The 23,623-nt window shown below is 33.3% G+C and overlaps 2 protein-coding genes across 2 annotated transcripts; one reads left to right on the top strand and one right to left on the bottom strand.

Moving 5' to 3' along the window:
• Positions 1-643: 643 nt before the first annotated feature.
• LOC121118922 (uncharacterized) lies at positions 644-11,131 on the bottom strand. Its single transcript, XM_040713522.2, has 5 exons — positions 10,907-11,131; positions 9,240-9,325; positions 5,658-5,842; positions 2,654-2,974; positions 644-2,594 (listed from the first exon to the last, which is right to left on the bottom strand). The coding sequence occupies exons 1-4, from the start codon at positions 10,978-10,980 to the stop codon at positions 2,828-2,830; spliced, it is 492 nt and encodes a 163-aa protein (XP_040569456.1). The 5' UTR covers positions 10,981-11,131; the 3' UTR covers positions 644-2,594; positions 2,654-2,827.
• A 10,010-nt stretch (positions 11,132-21,141) lies between these two features.
• Positions 21,142-22,224, top strand: LOC121118710 (uncharacterized). Its single transcript, XM_040713300.2, has one exon. The coding sequence runs from the start codon at positions 21,142-21,144 to the stop codon at positions 22,222-22,224; it is 1,083 nt and encodes a 360-aa protein (XP_040569234.2).
• Positions 22,225-23,623: the final 1,399 nt, after the last annotated feature.

Here is a 23,623-nt window from a genome sequence, read left to right on the forward strand (position 1 = left end):
GACAAAGGCCAAGTGAGATGAATTCAGGAAAAGAGATGCACCTTCGTGAGCTATTGAATCTCGTTGACAGTAAAAGTAGATACGGTAGAGAAATATGAGACTAACCCCCATCTTCGGACAAGAGCTATGACTCATGAATAAATATTACTTTCTTTCTATTGATGGAATTTCGTTCCTTTTCTTCAAGCCTCAACTAAGGAACAACTATAATTCATTAACGTGCCATAAGTCAATGAGTCTTTCCGAAATAGTATCAGCATCCCAGATCCGTGATTCCTTACCCCTTTTCCTTACATATAATATAAACAGCACAAGATTCCAGATTATTACTTCTTTATCATTATTCCTTTTTTCTTCTTCTACTAACTATATAATTAATCTGACCGAGATACAACAGCAAAGCTCGAACCGATAATAGAAAAATATAAAAAGGCGGCGAACATGTCATGCGACAAAATCTCCTCGGGGAAAAATTACCAGATGAAAAAATGCAGCCACAAAAAATGTAGGGATCGAAAATATTAGGGACAAAAATACTTTATTGATGAAGAAATGTTCAGATCGTCCTTTATTTAGTTACTAACAATTTATGAATTTGTCCTACCTAAATTCAGTTTATGATAAATGAAAAATAATATTTTGATTTCAATATAGTTAATAATGTATTTCTTTATTATTATTTAGGTAAGATGTTTTAATAATGGCTTCATTAATTGATATAAATTATGTTTATTCATGTACTTATTTTTATTTATTTAATGTTTTCAAATAATACCTATAAGGCCTCTTACATTATCAATTTAATAACATTCCAAGACTTTTCAAACACCCAGTAATTTAACTTGTTAGATCTCAATTAAAAAATTGATTTCATGTAGGTTGCATAGTTATTTATAATCAAAGTAAATATATTCTAAGGAAAGAAGCGACAAGACATCTAAAATAATGGTGAAACAAAAAATATCTACCCGAATTAAGTTATCCAATTCTCCAACCTCGATCAAAAAATAGATCAGTACAGACAAGGGGTGAGACCTATGTAGAGCACTAGAAAATGAATAGCTATGTTTTTTTCTCTACAAAAATCACATCCCTAACAATAACACGAGACTGAAGATTAACTTAGCACTTTAATTTTTTTAAACCTATCATAATTAAAGGTGATACGTTTGTCACCTTAATTGATCTATTTCACAGTATTTAAGAAATGTTCCGAAAATCGCTTATCAGATATTTGTTAAAACATCATGAACGAGGTGTGTTCAAAAAGTAAGATGACTTTTCAATTTTCACGGGCAAGGTACATTTGGTATGCTCGATTTTTTTATGTACGTTCACTCGACACAAATATATATTTACAGTTTCAGGTATATACTATGTTTAGTTAGTTTGTGAGAGGCCTAACATGTTTGGTGATGTTTTGCTATTGAAAAACAGGGAAATTAAGTACTCTAAAAAACTTGACATGTTGACAGTGGTGGGGGGGAACTGTTCTCAGTAAAAAAATGAAATGTTTACAAATGGTACAAACTCTTTCAAGTTGGGCGCCGTGAAGATGAAAATGATGAGCCTCACTCTGGACGCCCAAGCACGTCAATAACAGATTAAAACGTTTAAGCAGTGAAGAAAATTGTTTTTGAAAACCGTCGAATTACTATCAGGGAAGTTGCTGAGGATATTGACATAATGGTTGCCTCGTCCTATAATTTTTTCAAACTTTTTGGACATGAGACGAGTGTACGCAAAGTTTTTTCTGAAACTGCTTAAGTTTGACCAAAAGAATCGTATCACTTTTTGACAAAAAAACAAAACAAAAAAAAAACACCACAATAATGCCTCCACCCCTATATTCACCGAATTTAGCCCAATATGACTTTTTTCTCTTCCTAATATTGAAGAGACCTATAAAAGGATGGAGAATTGCAACGATTGAAGAGATAAGGACTGCATAGCTAGAAGAGCTCAAGGCTATACCAAAAAGTACTTATGAGAAGTGCTTCGAGGATTGGAAAAAGCTTTGGCTTAAGTGTATTGCATCTGAGGGAGAATACTTTGAAGGGAACAACATAAATATTGATGAATAAATAAATATTTTTTCCTACAGAAATATACAGTCACCTTACTTTTTGAACACACTTCGCATATATACTCCTTCAACAATTGGTCCCTAAATTCATTGTATAAAATAACCTATTAAACTGATTGTTTAGCCACATTTTTGTCATTGTGTTATATGGAAATATTTATTAGATGTAAGACAGGAGTAAAAACAATCAGTGTAGGAATCTATTTTAATTGAAAACTATTAAAATTTTGAAAATTTGGTGGAGATACACATTATAACAAGTGACATATAAATATAGAACGCCAGAATGATGTATTGAAGAATCAAATAAATTACACATTCGATATGATGGATTATTCATATTGTGAAAGGATTCATGCATTGAAGAAGAATCATAATATTTCCACTTCGTGATGATCCAGGATGTGTCAGAAGAAGAGTCTGTGGTGAGACAAACTACATTCGAACCACATGCTGCTGTATTGTATAATGATCATTAAGGTATATAGTCAATAAAAAAAATATTTGTCTGCAAAAAAAAACAATAATTAAATTACCTATATGACATATATAGAATATGAACAATACCTATTGATCATAAGATCATTATAAATTGAGTTAAAATATGCATACGCATATATCAATATACTAAATATATTTTTTCGCCCAAATGGCTCAAATAGTCCTTTGGCGAAATGTCCTTCGGTAAAATGTATTCGGGCATGTGTCGTAGAACCTTCTTAACTACGAAGAAAGAGCTTTTTAGAAATTAGGCTCACTCTTCATTTCCTTTTTTTGAGGTTCAGATACTTTTATTCTAGCAAGTGGAATTTGGGTTGATCCAAGTTCGAATTTAAAGCTGGATTCTCTCTTTTCTCCATGACAAGACACATAACTAAGAACGGATTCCTATAAATAAATTATAAAAATATTACAATTACGTTTTCACATTAATATGAATTGAATATGAATGAAACGGCGAGTGAATTATTATATTGCCCATATCCTGCCATAACACTTATTAAAATTATAAAAATACTCTAAGCTTTAGTAGCCAAAATTGGGTTGCATATAAAATGGTCATTCATTTAGATGACTATATATTTATTTTTCCAAAAGAAGAGAACACTTGAGCAGGACAGTATTAGGATCTTGAGAGAAGTGTGTTTATTTTGAATTATGTTAGAAGGAAGACATTTTGATTAAATTATTATTTATTATATTTTTTTTGATGGACTATTTTTATGCGGGCATTTTACATTTGACATTTCCTACATTATAAAAAGTACCCAGACTGCCAGAAAAAAAGGATAAAAAAGAGAACATGTCTGGGCAAAAGAAAATGGCTGGTCACTTACTTTGCATTATATTTATAGGTATCATGTGTATTTTGAGCATAAGAAACCGAAAATAAGCATGGACACCCATAAAATTTGAAGAACGTTTTAGAGGAGAGCAGGTTAGCAGTACAAACGTTTATTTAGATTAGCTACTAGCAGCTGTAACGAGGGGAATGGGAAGAAGGAAATCAAGAAAGACAAAAGGAAAGAATGACTCCACTGTCGATCTTCAATTCTACTCTGAGTCCAACTAGACGTACAATTAATACTCCTCAACAAATTTTTAAGGTTACATTAACAATTTTTTATGAGGACACAGGAATGTTCAATCTAGTTTTGAATATAATAGAATGTAGTAGAAAAGGAAGTTCACTCCTCAGGAATGAAATTATAATGAAAACTGGTCCGAATAAGGAAATTTACTCTTCAGTTTCCCATCTCCAAAAAGCTAAAGGAAGCTAAAAAATAAACCCGATTTTTATGACTATTTATGTGTATCTTAGGTAAACTTGCCATAAATCTTAATACATATGGGAAAAACCACGGAATATAAAGAATGATTGCAGATAAGAAGTAACCGGTGGGATAGAAGTTGCCGTCCCTGTTTTATATGTAGTATACAGCTAAGCAGAGAAAACATCCTTTTTTTGGGAAATAATTTGCGTTCTACCCGTTTTGATAAAAATTACTACATTAAATGAGGATGAGTAGTGGACAATGAACCTGTTTAATACCCGGTACGATTTGCGTACCGATGCAAAACTCAAATGGATTTTAAACAATAATTAGGACAGAAAACATTATAAAATATGGAAAATCACAGCTTAAAGCAAAGATGACATCCCAAGCAAATGAAGCCGCGGAGTAATTTGAATTTTTGACAGAATTTCAACTGTCTCTTAATACTTATAATTTGAGATCTTGTTAGATGTTGACTGGGCGCTCTCTATCTACCATGTCTATTATAGTAGCAACACCTTGTTATCTATATTGTATCTCAAAAACCTTTCTTCATAAAGAAACATACAAATCCATAAAGATAAAATACATTATTAAATTTTTTATCTGTATTGACAAATCAAACCAAAATCAAATGGATGTTAGTATTGTTTCCACGGTTCTTATTTAGGACCGAGGACTGTGTCCCAGTCAAGTCCCTCTTGTAAATCCTAAAAGAAAAGAAAATCAATCACTTGTGACGTCATCAACAATTATACTATTATATAACTAAGTAAAAATATAATATGTTAGGATTATAATACAAGCAATAAATATTTTTTGGAAGATAGTTGCAATGCTCTTAGTACATATATCATTATATCTTATTTGGCGTAATAAACAATTGATATTTATTCGAAAAATTTAAGGAGTGCCAGTTAAGGACCGGTTCCAAGGACTGACGGTCCTAAGTAGTGTTGTATCGGTCCTTATTTATTCGGTCCATTCCAGTCTTAAGACCGGTCCTTAGGTCTGTCAATCATTGGCACCGGTCCTTGGAATTTTTCTTAAAAATATCGATGTTTTTTTAAGTCAAATAAGATATATGAAATATGTATTAATATTAATACTCATATCTTCCAAAAAATAATATATTTTTTTCATTATAATACAATATCCCTACAATAATACGAACATATTATTTTGATACTTAGTTATTTAATTGATTCTATAATATAACAAAATAATTAAAAAAATGAAAAAATCCCTCATTGACGTCACGAGGGGGGATCAATTTGATCTTCTTTAAGGACCGACAAGTGGGACTGGATTGGACCTTGGTCCTAAATAAGGACCGACGTAACACTAGTCCTAAGGATCGATAGAACCACTGCTAAGACTTGATTGCACCGAATAAATAAAGACCGACCCGACACTAGTTGTTAGTAACTTCATTCCAACTATGTTATAATTATTAAAGTATTGTTGGGAATTGTTCACAGATTAACAAGAACTAATTAAATATTCAACAAATCAACGTTCAGAATACAGATAATGGGAAAGGAAGTAGATAACTCGACCATTAATAACAAAATACAATGTAAATTTCTCGATCATAAAGAACAAAAACAATGAATAATTAATTGGTATATTAATTGATTAACAATTCCTAGAATTATCTCGAAAAAGCCAGTAAAACTAGATATTAGGGAATAATAAAGACAAATAAGGGATTTTTGTACATGGAGAATAAGTAAAAAATAACATTTCCCCCAGAAAAGTAATGGAGAATTAAAAGTATTTTTGGGACCTACCTCTGGAATGCTGATGGATTCATTTTTGATATTACATAGGGAGATGATGAGATTGGTGTGAAGAGATTTGAGGATAGCCTCCTCAATATCCGCTGTTAAATTTAAGTCCAAGCATTTTTCTCGTATAATTTGTCCATCACAAAAGCTTCTCAACTCTCTTGTTCTATGTTTTTTTTCTACCTCAACTGTAAGTGCATATTAATTTGGGTGTTAGATCGTTTGATCGATATGTCAAGTTCATATTTATAGTAGAGGGGGTCCACAGAGAGGACTGGAGGGGCTGTAGCGCACCCCTCCAAATAAAGTAATTTTTGATTTGGCCAAGAAAAAATTATCGCTTTTTAAGGAAAAAAAAAATATTGGAAAAACAAAGATAAGGATTTATTTTCTAAAAAAAGGTCATTTTAATAAATTCTGGGCCGTAAAAAATTGTTAATAATAAATAAAAAAAAGCCCGCCCCCCTGAAAAAAAAAAAAGAATCATGTGGATACCCTTGTAGTGCAAGAAAATAAACTTCCTTTTAAGGCCTAAAAGTTCTCCGATTGTACAGGTCTATAGAGCGTTTTCATGTGACGTCATCATTGTTGACATGGGCCATATTGAAAGAGGCATAGATAACCATTTTATTATATAGTTTTGTGACTGTTTAACTAATTATTGTTTTAGCGATCGTCAAAGATGGACACCAGCCATATTTTACAGTTTTCCTTCAATACAGGGTGTTCAGGTAAATTTGGACCACCTTTAACTGTATTCTGATCAATAAGGGAAGTAAGTAGTGGTTTGAAATTTTATATAAATGTTTTTAATGATACAAAAGAAAAAAAATCAATGAATGTATCCGCCATTTTCGCCAATCATTCGCTCGATACGAGGCCTAAGGGATTTGCAGGGCTTGTCCACGTCCTCGGAGGTGACTTTGTCTAAGTACACGATGACGAGGCTTTAAAGGAGTCGATGCTGTTGTGTGAATTTGCAGAGACCTTTCTTCCTAACTCCCCTATAAGAAGTTACCCATGAGATTCATATCGGGGGATTTAGAGGGACAGATGTGAGGGTCCCGAATCTAGCACCTTCTCTTCTTTCAACAAGTTTTGGATGTTACAAGCCTTATGAGAGGGGGCTGAGTCTTGGCCAAAAAGGAACTCGACACTTCAGCTTTTATTCAAGGTACCACTTGGTCAGACAGGAATTCTTAGTACCTGTCAGCATCATTGGGTTAATTCATTAATCGAATAGTGAATGTCTCCGAATATTAATAATAATCTGAATTCTTTAAATATAAACTAAGAGGGATTGCCCCCTAAATAGGCCAAACCACCTAACTACATAACATTATTTTACCGTATGTACAATCATATTTGCATTTTATTAGTTTCTATAGATTAGGACAGGTGTAGTTATTTGTACTTGGTTTCGGTCTGAGATCGTTATAACCTTTGTTGGACTTGAAATTGGTCTTGATCGCTTTATTTTTAAAGTTTCAGTCTACAAGGTCGTTCGGGTAAATCTGAACCAACTTTAACTGCATCCTGATCAATAAGGGAAGCAAGTAGAGTTTTGAAACTTTATTTCCAAGTTCTAATAATATCAAAGAAAAAATTATTGGTTCTGTAAGGTATAAAGGATTTGCAGGCTTTGACCACGTCTGCGGGGAAACTTTCCCCCAGTACTTGATGATGGAGTCCTTCGAGGAGTCTATGCTGTTGTGTAAATTGGCAGAGATCTCCCCTCCCTAACTCCCGCTAACAGAAGTAATCCATGGGATTCATATCGGGGAAGTTAGAAGGTCAGGTCTGGGTGTCCCAAAATGGCACCTTCTCTTCTTTCTACAAGTTTTGGGTCTTACAAGCCTGTGAGAGAGGAATGAGTCTTGTTGAAAAAGGAACTCAACACCATTGGCCTCAGCTTTCATCTAAGGTATCACTTGGTCGGACAAGAATTCACAGTACCTGTACCTGTTGGGATCCACCAAAGGAAGATTTCGGTGGATGACACTGCCATTAGTCCCAATGAACACCAGGGATCGTGATACTAGCCAGAAACTTGGTATTAAAGTCGTGGGGACATTAGCTCTCTCTGATGTTTTTGTTTCGTCAATTCTATTCCAGTAATTTTGATATCAAAATTGCACCCCCCTCTGGAAGGCTAAGTGTCGAAAATATAGATAAAATATGGAAATTGTCGAGTCCATCACTCATGTAACCAATTTCAATTGCTTAGATTATAAACATGAATTAAATCCATTAAAAATAATGGATTTCTTTTTACTCACCTTATATACCTTAAAATATGGCGTTACATCGTCATACAATCTTTTTTTAAATAGTGTAGGCAATAAATTAAGCATTATATTTGCACGGATCAGCAGATATGTATTTCTCTAATGATCTAACTTTCATCATGTCTAATCTATTCAAAGCAAAATTAACTGTACAAATCTAGCCATTTCACAGGGATTTTCATTAATATTACTTTGATTTAATTCAAATATCGCACTCCTTATTTTTAAAGACATTTGATGTACATCGTTACCTTTATTGTATCAAGTAATCTTTCCCTGAAAGTTTACAGAAAAAAGACCAAAATCATTTGGTGGTAAGTTAATTTGTCCCACCTATGAAATTTTTATTTTATAATTATTTTGAACTGTAATACTGGGTGGTCCATTGCAATCTAAACACTTACTAATTCAATGATGAATGAAGGGTGAGTGATTGAAATTAAATCGTATTTCGATATATTAAAGCATAAACAATTAGTTACAAAACAAGCCAAACTTGAGCTTTATAGCTTATGTTCAAGTCGAGAAAATGACACTTGTACACTCTTTTTTTGACCCTTTTGGGCCCCATACAACCCGGATGACAACCCCCTCGACATTATCTTTTGAGTGTATGATAAGAGGAAGGCCTGCAGTGTCCTTCATCCAAACACTGACCCTTCAAAGCCACTGTCAGCCAGTACTGGAACGCCATGAGAGAGGACTACATCAACAGGTAGCTGCCGGGCCTTTCGTGGTCGCCTGGCAGCCATAATTACTGCTAAGGGTGGCTGCATTAGTGATTAAAACAGCTCAGGCACATATTTATTTATAGTTTTAATTTTGTTGAAATTCTTTTGTTAAATAATAAATTATATCTTGTTGAAGTTTAAAACTCAAAGTGCTCCAATTTTAATGGACAACTCAGTAGCTTAAAATGAGCTAGTTCTAATATAAGCAATCAACATTCAGAACACTGAGTAAGATAAAAGAAGAAGAAAAACGACAGCTGCAAACAAAATACACTATATTTTTGTGTTGGACCTATATCTCTATGAATAATTGTAATCAAGATTTATTTCTTAAAATATTAACTTTGATCTCCTAAGAGGGCTTCACCACCAATTATGAGGCAATTTATGACGTCAGTGAAAACGCTCTATATGACTCTGAGAGTATATATAGTTTTTTTTTCCAAAATTTGCGTTTAATAATATTATTACTTTATTAACCATTACAGTCCTGCTACTTTTTGTCTACATGGAAAAAGTTTGGTAATTAATGTAAATAGATCTTGAGCATTTTCGATCGAATGAACCTCTTTTGAGCCGAAGATGGTTTTTATAGCAGACACTCAGGAGTAATAAAAAAAGCATAGAAAATATGATAGTAATAAGAACCAATCTGAAAAGAAAACAAAACGATTCTGAATTTTAAAATAAAAAAATGAATAGACCTGATATTTAAAATCAGAGGTGGAATAAAAGTCGATATTTCGGTCCTACTGTCTAAAGTACTAAGGTGTATGAAAAGTTTCTGACTTTGACGTGAAGATGGCAGCACTCGTAAATAAATGCTGATCACATCTATTTAGTATCTCTTGACAGTTACTTAGCAAGGTTTCCGCCATTTTTGAGGCACAGTTGTTATATAACATGTGTTTGAGTGGATTGGTGTGAGTGTTTTAGAGAAAATGGACAAAATCGAGTATCAAGCTGTCATCAAATATTCAGCTGCACAAATTCCTCTGTGGTAAATGAGTGTACAAAGCCCCCATAAAAAGCCCCCAACTCAACTTTGATTTGCGTATGTGTATTGCCTTTCAAAAATAAATATTTAAATACAGCTTGATACACAATTTTGTGCATTTTCACAAAAAAAAAAACCACTCACACTAACTCAGTCAAACGACAGTTACATAAGAACTGTGCGTCTGTTCACAAGTAGAAGTCCTTGAAACTTTTAATCAAGCTTAGTTGGAGTTCTCAGATTTTCAGTTCATAGAGTAAAGGCTTTCTTTCAGTAAACATAAATTATTTATCTATATTATTAAAAACAAAGTTTGTCTTGATGTCTCCCATAAAGCCATTTTTATCGATTTTACCTTCTTTAAGGACCAACAAAAGGGACTGGACTTCGTATGTACCTCTCATGAATAGCTAAAACCAATAAATTCTCTATTGTGAGGAAATATTTTATAAATTGGTTTGAAATCTAATACAGTCTCGAGTCTTAACTTTCCACTCTAAATTGAGTCTCAAGTCTTTGATTATGAGATTGAGTAGCGGACTCAATTCCGAGTCGAGAAGGTAGTCAGTCCTGAGTCCTTTGTTTCATTGGGGTAAAGGAATTAAAAAGGACTTTATTTAAAAGGCAAATGGTGTTCTGAGATTACTCAGGATCATGAGGGGAAAATTAAATTAACTATATTTTGAAAAAAAAATATATAGATTAATGTAAGATATTTTGAAACAGTTTTTTATTTTACTTTCTTCGTAAGTACATTTTCAACACGTATTTTTTGTTTCACTTACAACTGAAATATTTTATGAATTTATAAAAGGTCCCAGGACTTATAGTATTTAAAAAGATAATAATATCTCCTGGCGGCAAAAGAGTCACCTTATATGAAATGATCAAAAACATTTGATTGCGTTATTTACAAATTATATTTTACCCTTTGAGAAATTTAGTGAAACCCATTAATGTTGCGTCAGTCCTTATTTAGGACTGGACTGAAAGTTAACTGGGAGTTACTTCCAGTTCACTCTCAGCAGTCCGGTTCAGTTCAATCCTGCAGTTCAGTCCTAAAAACTTATAAAGTTCGGTCCTTAATGGCATCACTCAACTTTATTTCTTCTAATTTTAATCAGTTCAAGTACTGAGAGTCCGAGGACCAACAGTCTTTAAGGACCAGTCCTAAAACTGGACCGAATAAATAAGGACTGACAAAATGCTAGGGGGGGGGGGCAAATTAATACTTACGCGGAGTAGCCCAGAGATATTTCATTTTCGGATGTATCTCCTGATATGATCACTTCGTCCATAGAAGAAGTCATTCCATTTTCTTGATTCTATATATCCACGATTGACAGCTCTCTAAACCGTTATAATAATTAATGTTGCCTTCCCGTACAATATTGGATTGGAAGGTGTAATAATATACAAATATATTATTAAATATTCCAATGAGAGGCTAGTCCTAAGACTGAGAGAGGCATTGCAATTATACTCTCTTTACTCTTCTCTTGGTGTTTTTTTCTTTTTTTTTTACATACTTGTTCTCATTCGGTGGCCACTGTTTAACCTTATGAATAAGATATTAGTATTATTGAACATTCTAAAAAAGGCACTAACGCAATGAAGGCTTTGTAGGATTTGTATTTCATTAAATAATTAATTAATTTTAAGTATTTACAGTTGAAAACAATTTTCTGAGTATTAATTCGAATGTTTCAAAAAAACAAATACATGTTGATCTCTACTGTGAGGGATTATGAATGTATACATATTTGTAAGGGCTATGTCAGGACATCATAAAAAATCAAGACTTAGAAAAAAATCCCCCAGAAACTTTAAATCTGCCCCCTCCCAACATGGTACACCTTAAATCCGTAAAATTTAAATTTTTTTCACCCCATAAAGGTACATGGATAAAACTTGCATTAATTCATAGTACTATGTTAAAACATCCTAAAATACCAAGAGGGAAATTATTTGTCAACCCCCCTCCTTAAAAGCCCTCAAAAATATTGAATTTACGGTTTATTTCACACCATAAAGTAGATAGACAAAATTTGCATTAATATAGAGTACTATCTCAGGGCATTATAAAAAAACAAGACTAATGACAAATTTCCGTCTTTAAAAATAAAGACCAACCCCCAAAAAGTACCAATCCCTCACCCCTGCTTTGTTTTTTCTTTAGGTGCATGTTGACGAAGATGACGATACTTGCAGGAAAAGTGATGACAGTAACGAAGAGAGTTTAAATCCACACTATCCCTCGCAAATGTCTTTGTAATTTTTAGTTAATTTGTATCGATATAGTAGTTTATAATACAATGTGTAACTTAAAATATGGTGAGATTGGGATTGCTATAATCACCTGAGAATGCATTATCAACATATTGATTTAATTTAAAGGGAGTACTTTTTGGGGGGTCTGACATAATTTTACAAAACCGAAATTTGTGGTCACTCTTGGTTTTTTAAATTCCCTGTGATAGTATTAAACATAAATGTAAGTTTTGTCTATGCAATTTATGGGTAAAATATCCGTAAATTCAACGTTGTTGTTGTGTTGTGTTTTTTTTTGGGGGGGAGGGTCTGACCTCACTTTTCCGACGGAAATATTTTATCAGTCTTGGTTTTTTACTATGTCCAAGTACATTGATGCAAGTTTTGTCCATGTTCCTTTATGGGCTGAAAAAATGTAAATTTAATGGTTTTTCGATGGACCTTGTGTAGGATCTGACCTGAAGCTTCCAACCGAATTTGTTTGTCAGTCTTGGTTTTTAATGATTTACTAACATAGTACTATACATTGGAGCAAGTTTTGTCAATGTACCTTATGGTTAAAAAAGCATCCAGAGAGGTTCTGGAGGCCAGATCCTACAGAGGGGTCAGATGACAAAAAAAAAAAAAAAAATCAATCAATGTTCTAGGTGGCATAAATAATTTCAGGTGGTCAAACCTTCTGTACCTTATGGGCTGAAATAATCCGTGGCAGGCTCTCAGACTATAAACCGTTCCATATAAAACTGTAATATACAGGCACAAACTTTAAAATTTCAAATGATTTTAGAGTTGTAGATTGTAAATATTTTCTAGCTTTTTTTTTTTGTAGTTTGCAATCTGAGCAGTAACTTTTTATTTTCCAAAGCTGCTGTCATTATTCTTTTATTCCTGAAGAGGAGAACATTTAACTAATAAGTTCATCTACTCATGAAGATTTGTTAGGGACTTATAGGTTTAAGTCCTTTTTGAACTTAGAGTAGATTTGAGGATCGACATTGTAAAAAATTCTGGCTATGTCCTTGCTAACAACGTAATGGAATTAGTGTTGATTTCCTTCCTGCAAACCGGCTTTAATACAAATACACTCAAATGGAGAGTAAGTCAGGTACGAATGTTATACTATCACATCAGTTGCTAAATATTAGCGATGGAAATCGTGTGTAATATGGGCATGGTAAAAAAAACAACCGAAAATCAACCTGGACACCCTGAATATTTGAAGAATGTTTTGGAGAAGATTATCTACAATCAGCTGTGACAAGGGAAGAGGGGGAGAAAGAAATAAACTAATTTTTTTTGGCAAGAATAGCTCTGATGTCAATTCCTAGTTGTACTCTTATTCCAACAAGGACATGTAATTATAACTCGGCAAACAATACTCAAGTTTACTCTCCATCTTTTATGAGCACACACGAATGTTCAACAAGGTTTTGAATATGATTGCACGTAGTAGGAAAGAAACTTCACTATTCGGGAGTTAAATAATAATGACAACAGCTAAAAGAAAAAAAATCATTCTCCAGATTACGAGAATTGAGGATTGATATTGAAATAATTCCAGCCTATATGTCCTTGCTGTATAGGGAGTGGGATCTGTATTTATTTTCTTGTTGTCATGGCTACTTATAGCTGATCTAATTAAACATCATGACAGCAAAGCCGCTCTTCTCCCAAACATTTTTCAGATTTATCAGGATTACCATTTTTATTTAGTCATTTCTGGATAAGTGAAACTTGCATTTTTCAGATGAAATTTGACTATATCTGGATTTTTCTTTTATTTAAAAGTATATCATAAAGCAACCATTTTTGGATACTTATGTAAATAAGTAATTTTGAAACTCCCTATTTCGAGGCAACCAGTGTTTGATTATATCCTGTTTTTGACAAATCATCGATGATTTTACCTTACCTTTCGGAGAAAATATTTTTTTGTGGGGCCCTCATTATATTGACTGAAAAATAAATGTTATTAATTAATTTTAAAAACAAGCAAACATACAAAACACAGATTTTGGCCTCGCCTTGCGATTTGTATTTTTAAAAGGGAATTCACTTGAATTCCTATGAATTGTTTATTTTATCATGCATTTTAAAATCAATTTATACCAAATATAGTTGATAATTCTTCTTTTAGAGTGATATTTTAACACACACAAACGCGCGAATGATTGACTAATGAACAAAAAAGAAGAAAGAGCACACGCATCAACCGTTTTTCCTTTTTTATTAGCTATATTTAGTTTTTGGTTTCAAACATCCCCTCTTAACTCATCAATATTGAGTAACTACGTGAGTGTACTCATGAAAAATGACGAGTAACACTGAGGTGTTTTTGGGCAGTTTATGGGCAAAGTTTGTCCGTTTGACGACGCCTAACAAATCCGAGGAATGCTGGGTACTACGGCTAGTAATATATTTAATATGTTTGTTCGGATATTTATTAAGAAATTATTCTTGTTTTAGATGTTTGCATACATATATCTCTATAAAAATTAGTGATAGGACGATTCCAAAAAAATCAGGATGCCGATACCTATGCCATTCTAGTACAAATTACCGATGACAATCTTTTAATATTGTATTGTAAATAATAGTAAAAAATACCATTTTGTTATCAGGATTTTTTTTGCAGGGGCTTGATTTTTGAATATTTTTGAAAAAAAATCCAAAAATTAAAATTTGTTTCTATAATTTCTAAAAATAAATTTTTTAGAAATTTTTTTCAAATATTAAATTTTAGGAGAAAAATTTAAAAAATATATAGTTATTCACATAAAAATAATTTTTTTTAATAAATAGTTAAATATCAGTAATAAATAAGAATTGGAATTTCAAATTCAACATTATTTTCCCGATGCCGATTCTCTGATTCAATTAATCGTCCCATCACTAATAAAAAAACAAAAAAAAACAAAACGAATTAAAGAGTTGGTTGCTATCATTTGAACGAGGGTATAAAACTAAGATATACTTTACAGTTGAATGACTATACACTTGCACGTAACATAGTGCATTTGAGGGTATATCTATTGCAATGACTAATCATACCATTTATAAAAAACTATGACCTTGACTGACCTTATCATGTATTATCGATGGAGGTTTTGTGGTTTTACTTTCTAGTGTTGGTTACAGGTACAAACATAATTTAGTGCTGGGGTTCGGTCCGGAAATCCTAAACTGTTCTGATTTTTGTTGAACCGAAAAATTTAGTGTTTTAAAGAAGTTCAGTCTAGATCGGCCCAAAGAAAAAAATTAGAATGATTTTATTCAGTCTCGACACGATAATTCACAACTGAACCGGCTAAGTTTAATAATGTCTGAAATGCGTTTGTAGTATACACTCACACCTTTAAAACTCTACATAGCATGATCCGATGTGATAAATAATGAACCAGATATACTTATGTAAAATAAAAAGCGGAAAATACGAAATTAATTTTTGCCCTGGTCTTTTGAAAAGTCCGTGCAAAATCCTAGGAATGACATTTCTGGCGCATATTGAGGTCATGTTTAGATAGTAGTATCTCTTTAAAAGAACATACAGCAACTTTCAGCCAAATCAGTCAATTTCTTTCAGTTTGGTATTCGTTTGAATCGAGAAATCGACCGGAAAGATTAGAGTGACTGTTTTTGGAATTTGCAAGGAATAATCCTCATTTACTATCTGGAAAAGGGTAAAATTATTTCAGGTGTATATTACCTTAGACCATTTGAAAACTGAGTTGTAAGAAAAACTCCTACAATTGCCCCACAGTTATTTCCACCAAGACAACACACCAGCTCACACCTCAGTAATTGTGGTCGCAAAATTAATAGAAATAGGGTTCCAACTCGAGATGCACTATCAATCTCATGCACCTTCACTATTCTGTCATCCATCCCCATATCATGGATTTTAACAATCATTTATGGAGTAATAACCTCCACAGGGCGTCCAGAACGTTAAGCGCATATGCCAACTCCTAAAATTTGGAAACAACTTTACAAATTGTTCTAATTGAATGTGAAGAGTCCCCATAATGTCTATCAAGTTTATTTTTAGTCTCTGGAAGCGTTTTGCATTTGATAAAGTAATGTATAATCAACACACGAAATTATTTTTGAAAATTACTCCACTTCCTCGAGTTAAACTAATGCCAAACAGAAAGAAATTGACCGATCTGGTGAAAAGTTGGTGTTTGATCTTTAGAGAAATGCGACTAACTAAACATAACCTCGATACTCGCCAGTAGTGCCAACTCTCGGACATTGCCGGACTTTTCAAACGACCCTCGTATATGTGTCAGAAAATGCAAAAAAAATACATCTTTCGTTTTCAACAATATGAATTTTATTCAAAAATCACTTATAATAATAACACTTTGCTTTAGAGACGAAGCATCTTTATTAAACCTACATAATAACACCAATTTAAAGCTCTGTACCCCAATATGTTCAAAAGTTATTGTCGATTATGTATTTTTAACATTTTGTGCTACATTGACCTTTACCTCTAAAAATTTAATAGCCTTTTACTATGACCATATTATGTAATCTTCTTACTAAGTTAGATCAAAATCGACCTTTAAATTTTTGCCATAATCCTTGTGATCAAAAGACAAAAAAACAAAGGAAGAAACATAACCTCCGTTCAACTTCGCTGCCAGAGGTAAATAGGAAAAATCTAAAATCTAAGCTCAAATTAAAGTTAATATCAAAAGAAATTGATGGTACGGAGTAATTTGGATTTTTCGACAGAAATATAACTTCCTCTTAGTTTTTAAAATTTGAAATCCTTTCAGGTTTTGAGTTCATAGAGAGCGCCCTAGTCTTTATTTGTGTACATCAAACAGTTCTTATTTGCAGACTTGCAGTTTTAATATATCTTTCTTTTTCTTGATCTAGAACAAAGCAAATTGTCTAATCAATTTTTTTCCCTTTGCAATTCCTTAATTTTACACACAATATAATATCGATTAATTTATTAATAGAATAGTGAATGTCTCCGAATATTAATAATAACCTGAATTCTTTCAATATAAACAAAGAATACCCCTATATAGGTCAAACCACCTAGATATATATTAAGTCCATTATTTCACTGTATGTACAATCATATTTGCACTTTATTACTTACTATAGATTAGGACAGGTGTAGTTATTTGTACTTGGCCTCAGCCTGAGACCCTTATAACTTTTGTTGGACCAAACTACCTCTGCGTCTCCTCTAGCGTAAATACTTGTTTTGAAGAGGATTCACCCATTCAAATGAGGGTCTAGAGGATCTTCTATCTGGTTAGATTCTTAAGCAGCAATTGGAACATTGCTATGGATAGAGACGACAAAGAGTTCTCTTGTCTGAGATACAAAAAATCTTTTGAGGTCGTTAGCTAATGAGGTTCTTCACTCACTCTGCTGGGTAAGAGGTCACAGTAATATCACTGGAAATGAGGTGACTGAAAACTGGAACTCTGGATCAACCTCTTACCCAAATTATTGGAATCCCGCGTTCATATCTTAAGGAGAAGGTCTCTGCCTATTATATAGACAAATGGCAGACATTTTGGTCGAACCTTGACTATTGCCGTCAAAGACGTGCAATGCTCCCAAGAGTTAGATTTGGGAGGTGGAAGCATCTCTTGGATTTTCTAAAGGAAAACTGATCTCCTTGATTTAGTTTATCACTGGGCATTGTCTCTTTGGCCGACACTATCATCTCATAAACCATTAAGTTAGGCCACTATGTCGTGGGCGTGGTTTAAGAGATGAAGAATCCCATCATCCTGTTTATGAGTCCTCTAAATTTATGATTGAGAGAACAGAGCTTTTAGACGATATTCAACCTTTTCAAAGACATTCCGTCTCCAGCCTTTGCACTTTTTAATGAATTCTGATATCGGCGGCTGGCTGAACAATACACCATCCCTAGAACTCGTTCAGGACGGACCGCAGTAGGATACTTAGTCCAGCAAACTATTGCAAGGACACCAAATGTTAAAATTTGTTTTACATGTGCCCGTACTGATTGTACGTATTATTTGAAGTGTAGCAATAAAGTTTTTTTTATTATCCTACTTGTTTTGAATTAAAATTTGTGTAACTAACTTAGAGATAACGCTCAACCTCTCACTTAAAAACTACAATAACTAATTAATTTTTTTTTCTTATTGTTGGGGATTTAGTTAAAAATAGTCTGTATTTACCTAAACAGACCTGTAGACTAATTTTATTAATTGATTTTTTTATGAAGTAATGCTTGTTTTTGAATTTTGACCATAAGTTCAATTACATAATATTTAATTTAAAGTGTTTCAAATGTGTACAATAGGTCAATCAGGGATGGGGAGAAAATTGGTCCACGATTTGAAAACGATTAAATTTTGATCTATGGTCTAGACCAAAGTATCGCTCCAAATCCGGTTAGTAAAAATTACTCAAGGCCAAAAAAAGAAAAAAAAATCGGTGAGGGACTGAAATTTGACTAGTTTTGTATCAAGTTCAAAGGTAAATTAATTTGCAAAATGTGTTTGTATGGTTTTTTTAATTGGGAACCCAATACATGCAGTAGTATAACTCAATTACAAACAACGTGATGTTTATGGCATCAAGAAAAGACAACACAGAACCTGACATGTTTTGTAAAATATTTAGATATATGTTCAGATTGATAGCTTTTGACGATGAAGGTCGTGTACATGACACACAACACAGTCATTGTTGCATCTCAGAGCGAATCCAAATTTGGATGAGAGGTGCGGCAGAAATTCTTCTCCATGACGGTTTAAACTGCAAAATCCAGGGGATTGAAGTCAGGGCTGGATAAGGAAGACATGGAATTATGCCAGATGTCTCCCATATTGTTGCTGCAGAAGTTTTGGTTTTTCTTGGCTGTACGGGGATATAATTGACTTCTTGATGCTGTAGGCAGTCTGGATAGAGATGTCAATGATCTCTGCAGTCTTCTTGGCACTGAAATCTGCGCGGAGGAGATCGGACCCGTGTTTTTGTTTTGTTTTTTTCTCCGACATTTTTACACTTAGAGACATTGTATAAAAACAAAACTGATTAATTTTTGTTTCAGCTGTTGTTTGGTGCGTAATGAAGCCTCGTAATTAAAAATATCTAGGATACAGTCTTAATTAAATGTTACTGCAAGCTTTGGGCTATCTTCTGTACTATTTTTGTGTTTGCTTATAAATGAATGACTTTGAAAAGGGCCCCTGTAATGGATAGAAGGAGAAACTGAAGAGGGGGGATCATAACTTTCTTGGAAATAAATAAATAAATTTATTTTTTAGGGAAATACATACTACTCAGGTATTAAAGAGGGAGGAGGGGGTTCATTATATGTACAAGAAAAAGGGAACGAGACAAGTAGGAAATGCTCATGTCACATAAAACTACATAACTAGTCCTACTTGCGTTTCTTGATAGTTGAGTAAGGTGGAGGAAGAAGGAAGAAGAAGACAGTGCTTAATTCATCGCTGTTTCCCCGGAGCGAAAAACATATTCTATTAAATTGTATAATAAAAGAGAAAGGCATTAACAAATAAGAATAACAATAAAAGGTGGAAAGTGTCCTTCCTACAAATTATATTATCTAGTGAAATGCTATCTGAATCCGTACTTCAATCCAACAACAGCAACAATAACTTCCATTCTATCAAGGGGATTGGGAAAAAAAGGAATCAGGCAATTGGAAAAATATATAGCTCTGTCTTTCCAGAAATACCATATCGATCACGCAAAAAGGCAGAAACTAATTGGTCACGCTATCATCCATCAAATTCCCGGAAATACAAGACATCCTCTCTCAACATCCTCGTTTCAGTAACTCCAGAAGAAGGGGATGCAGTTCAAGAATCATCTAGAAGAATAGAGGACATTTCTGGTGGGGATCAAATACTCTATAATGAAGGAACACAGTCAGAGTTGAATAGAATTGAAATAACGGATTTCGATTCCGTGATTGATGAAAAAGAGGGAGAAGGGTTTACCTCGGAGGAGGTTGAAGAAGAACTCTCACTTAAAAGCGGATACCGAGCCCCTCCAATTACTCCCATAGTTACTGTGAAGGAATATTTTGAGGAAGAGGATCAGGACTCTGGGTTAGGCAGAAATGAGGAAATCCAAAAGTCCGATGAGGAGAGTGAAGGAAAATCAGAGGAAAAGTCCCAAGAAGAAAGTTGCAGGAAAGTGATTGAGAGTCTTTTGAGAGGTTCAAATCTAAATTTACCTATTCTTTAATAAAGAAAAAACCAATGGAAATGATAATTAGGATAAAGGCATATTAATTATAGGTTAAAATCAAATAGGAAATAAATCAAACACTTTATTTACTCCCCGTCGTACTTATTTATAGTATGTCTGTATGTTCATTAGAGCGGTTTGATTTTCAACCTTTTTTGCATTTCGATAACGGATAGCTCAGAAAAGTTGTCATAGGTTATAAAAACTACTCATGAAAAATTGCATTGTCCTACAAGGCAATTTTTAGGTCGCACATCTCTATCAAATCATGAAAATTCTGAAAACCCTTTATTTTGTGAGTATAGATACTAAATAGACATTTTTAGTGTTTTTTTGTATAAAATAATTTTGATAGACATTTTTCAAACCTATGAAAGTATTTTTCCTTTAATTGTCCTATGGAATAAAAAAAGAGAAAAAAATTAGAAAAATTTGATGATTGACGTATTCGCGCATCCTTTTTTTACTTTTTTAGAAAGGAAAGATCAAAATTTTCTTATCATATTCTCTCTCTTACCTCAATAGGCTAGCTTTGGAAAAAAAAACACTTCCTAAATGTTTTTTATAGGTTTGAATAATGTCTATCATAGGTTATCAATGAAACACAATGATTAATGCTGTGATTCATTCTTCATTGACGAATTTTTGTCTCCTTTCAAACTTTGAGCCAGATGTGCTACCTATAATAGATGGCATCGTGGAGCTATAAATTTTGCATAGATTATTATCTTATTACATGACAACTTTTCCGAACTAGCCGTAATGAAAATTCGAAAAAGGTAGAAAAACCAACCACCCTAATGTTCGTACACACATATTTCATGCAAAGAAACCATTTTTCATTGCTTTGATGAGGCAAAGACATACTTATATTTAAAGTATTCATATCTATTGCAATTCAAAATTTGGATTTGAACGTCGAACACAACTAACAAACTATTATTCATTTATTCCTCACCTCCACGATGAAACGAACAGTCCATCATCATCATCACCCCGCGACAGCCACTTTAAGAAAATCTTCAAGCGTTCCTACTGTTGCTGGTAAAGATTCTTCCTTCTTTCCAAACTTTGATTGGAAGGACTCGGATATCAAAATCGAGGATGATATCATTCTCCGCCAGCTGACAGCTCTTCATTGGGCTATCACAAATCACGATAAAACTCTTTTGACGCATCTCTTCGATCACAATGTTGACTTTACTCCCCACCTGAGAGGGGTTACCGGTCTATCTCTGGGAGTGTACCTCCATAACCAGGACATGGTCCTCGAAATCCTCACTTGTATGTCTAAGTCACGTCAATTAACACGAGGTATTAATGTCCTCTCAACGGATAACGCATGTCGAAAAGAGAGTCCACTCATCACAGCAGCCAGAACTGGACAGCTAGAAGTCGTCATGGATCTGGTTAAATTTGGAGCAGATACAGAAGTGAGGGATGGTGAAGGAAGAACTGCGTTGTGGCATGCTATAAGGGAAGAACATGAGTCTGTTTTTTATTATTTGACCAAAGTTGCCAAGGTGTATTACACAAGTGGAGACTTCCTCTCTTGCCCTCTCCAACTAGCCTGCAAAACATCTCTTCTAAAAAAGTCTGGACTTCTTATGGCGCAACATTTGATCCGACATGGTGCAAATGTGGAATATGCAGACATGGCACTTCGAAACGCGTTATACTGGTCCATTTATAATTGTTCAGGTGATATGATTGTCTTCCTTCTTAATGCAGGTGCTATAGTGAAACCCTGGTCCTGGTTAGAGGATGAGTCCCTCCCTGAATCTGTTCTGAATGACAGATATTATCATTGGAGGATAAGAAGAGCTAGAACGAATCCCCGCTCTCTCAAAGTCATCTGTAAAACATCCATCAGAAGTTACTTATCCTCACTACACAAAGGACATTCCATTATCTCGGCAATTCAGTCACTCAATGTGACAAAGGAGCTTAAGAAATGTCTTTCCTTAATCAATTTTGAAATTGATAGTACGTCTGGACAGCGTAGGGCCAGAGAAAAGCTTGAAAAACTCTCTATTGAGCTAAAATAGTTTACCATAAATGTATTTTACTTGTCAACTCATGTATTAAAAATAAAAATTAATTAAGTACATTGTCATTTGAATTTGAAAAAAACAAAAGCTACAATATACATATATTCCAAATTTGAAAAAATAGTACATATATATAACAAAAGAAATTACTAGGTGGAGCAAAAGTTTAATCGATATAGGAAGTTTAAGACTCTCTTGCATTAATGTACACATAGTTACCTACATGGGGTATGTACCTCTACTCTGTTTTGTGTTCATAGAATATTGATTTTACTATCCATGTAGATAGCTTGACGTTATTAAGAAGTATGCATTCTTACTTGTTTTTTTTCTTTTTTTCAACTCCTTATAATCCATGTAATTAAAATAACTTGTAGTTAAACGGTACTAATCATTAGATAGTGTGGACTAAAGATAAGATTGATTCACATTTTCTCAGATCCGTGTCGGTACCAATCTCATCTTGCTTCGATTTTCAGAAGCATTTTAATCAAAATACGGACTTTAATGAAATGGGATCTGGAGTACGGTTACATTTTTACTGATTAAGGATTTCGAAATAATAAATAATCCAATTTTATTACTATTTGAACATAATTCCTTCCACAACGAAGTTGAATTATGGTATTCCCTGTTCGTTAATTAGTTTGGTACTAGGTAATTTTGCCTGCAATTATATTTTCCTCCCTATATTTTTTCCACTTATAATTTTGCCTCGTGGAGATTTTACCGTGTGGCGTATTTGCCGCTTCTTTATATTATCGGTTCGAACTTAAGTGTTGTATCTTGATCAGATGAATTACATAGCTAGGAGAATAAGAAAAAATATGATTGTTTATAAACCATTGATTAATGAATTTTATAGTCAGTGCTGTTCTTCTTTGATTTTGAATTGTATCAATTTTGACAATCCATCATTTTTTGGGGATTTCAAACATTATACCAAAATTGAAGATTTGCTTAAATACCACGTAATGTTGATATAAAATTACAACTACGACAAATATTATGGCTTTACAAAGTTCATGTAAGTTGACCAACGGGAATTTTTCATCAAAAATGATGTTCTTCACTACATTAGGTTGCATGATTAGAGCTTGTTCTCCTCCAAATAATAATAGCTAAAGCTGGGCTACATAGTCAAATATATTGTTTGAGATTAGAAAAAGAAAAATGTTTTCTTTTTTTTATTATTATTTATTCATTCTTTATGAAATCGTTGTTGTGATCACATCTCCTTCTAAAAAAAGTTTCCGCGTACCTTTGTGCAATATTATTAGTAAAATGCTTTAAAAAAATTATTCATTCGTCAAGATTGAAATAAATGGAAGATATTAAATTTTTGAGCTGCCTTTGGGATGACAAAAAAATGTTTAGTCAAATATGTCATTTTAAG

The sequence above is a fragment of the Lepeophtheirus salmonis genome, chromosome 5, assembly GCF_016086655.4.
Source record: "Lepeophtheirus salmonis chromosome 5, UVic_Lsal_1.4, whole genome shotgun sequence".
In the NCBI taxonomy this organism is placed as follows: Eukaryota; Metazoa; Arthropoda; class Copepoda; order Siphonostomatoida; family Caligidae; genus Lepeophtheirus; species Lepeophtheirus salmonis.

Excerpts from the sequence above, each read along its gene's own strand:
- LOC121118922 (XM_040713522.2), bottom strand. The coding sequence starts at position 10,980 with ATGACTTCTTCTATGGACGAAGTGATCATATCAGGAGATACATCCGAA. Across the intron at positions 9,326-10,906 it reads ATATCTCTGGGCTACTCCGC|ATTGGTTCTTATTACTATCA; the intron begins GTAAGTATTAAT and ends TTTTCTTTTCAG. Across the intron at positions 5,843-9,239 it reads CCATCTTCGGCTCAAAAGAG|TTGAGGTAGAAAAAAAACAT; the intron begins GTTCATTCGATC and ends ATGCACTTACAG.
- LOC121118710 (XM_040713300.2), top strand. The coding sequence starts at position 21,142 with ATGAAACGAACAGTCCATCATCATCATCACCCCGCGACAGCCACTTTA.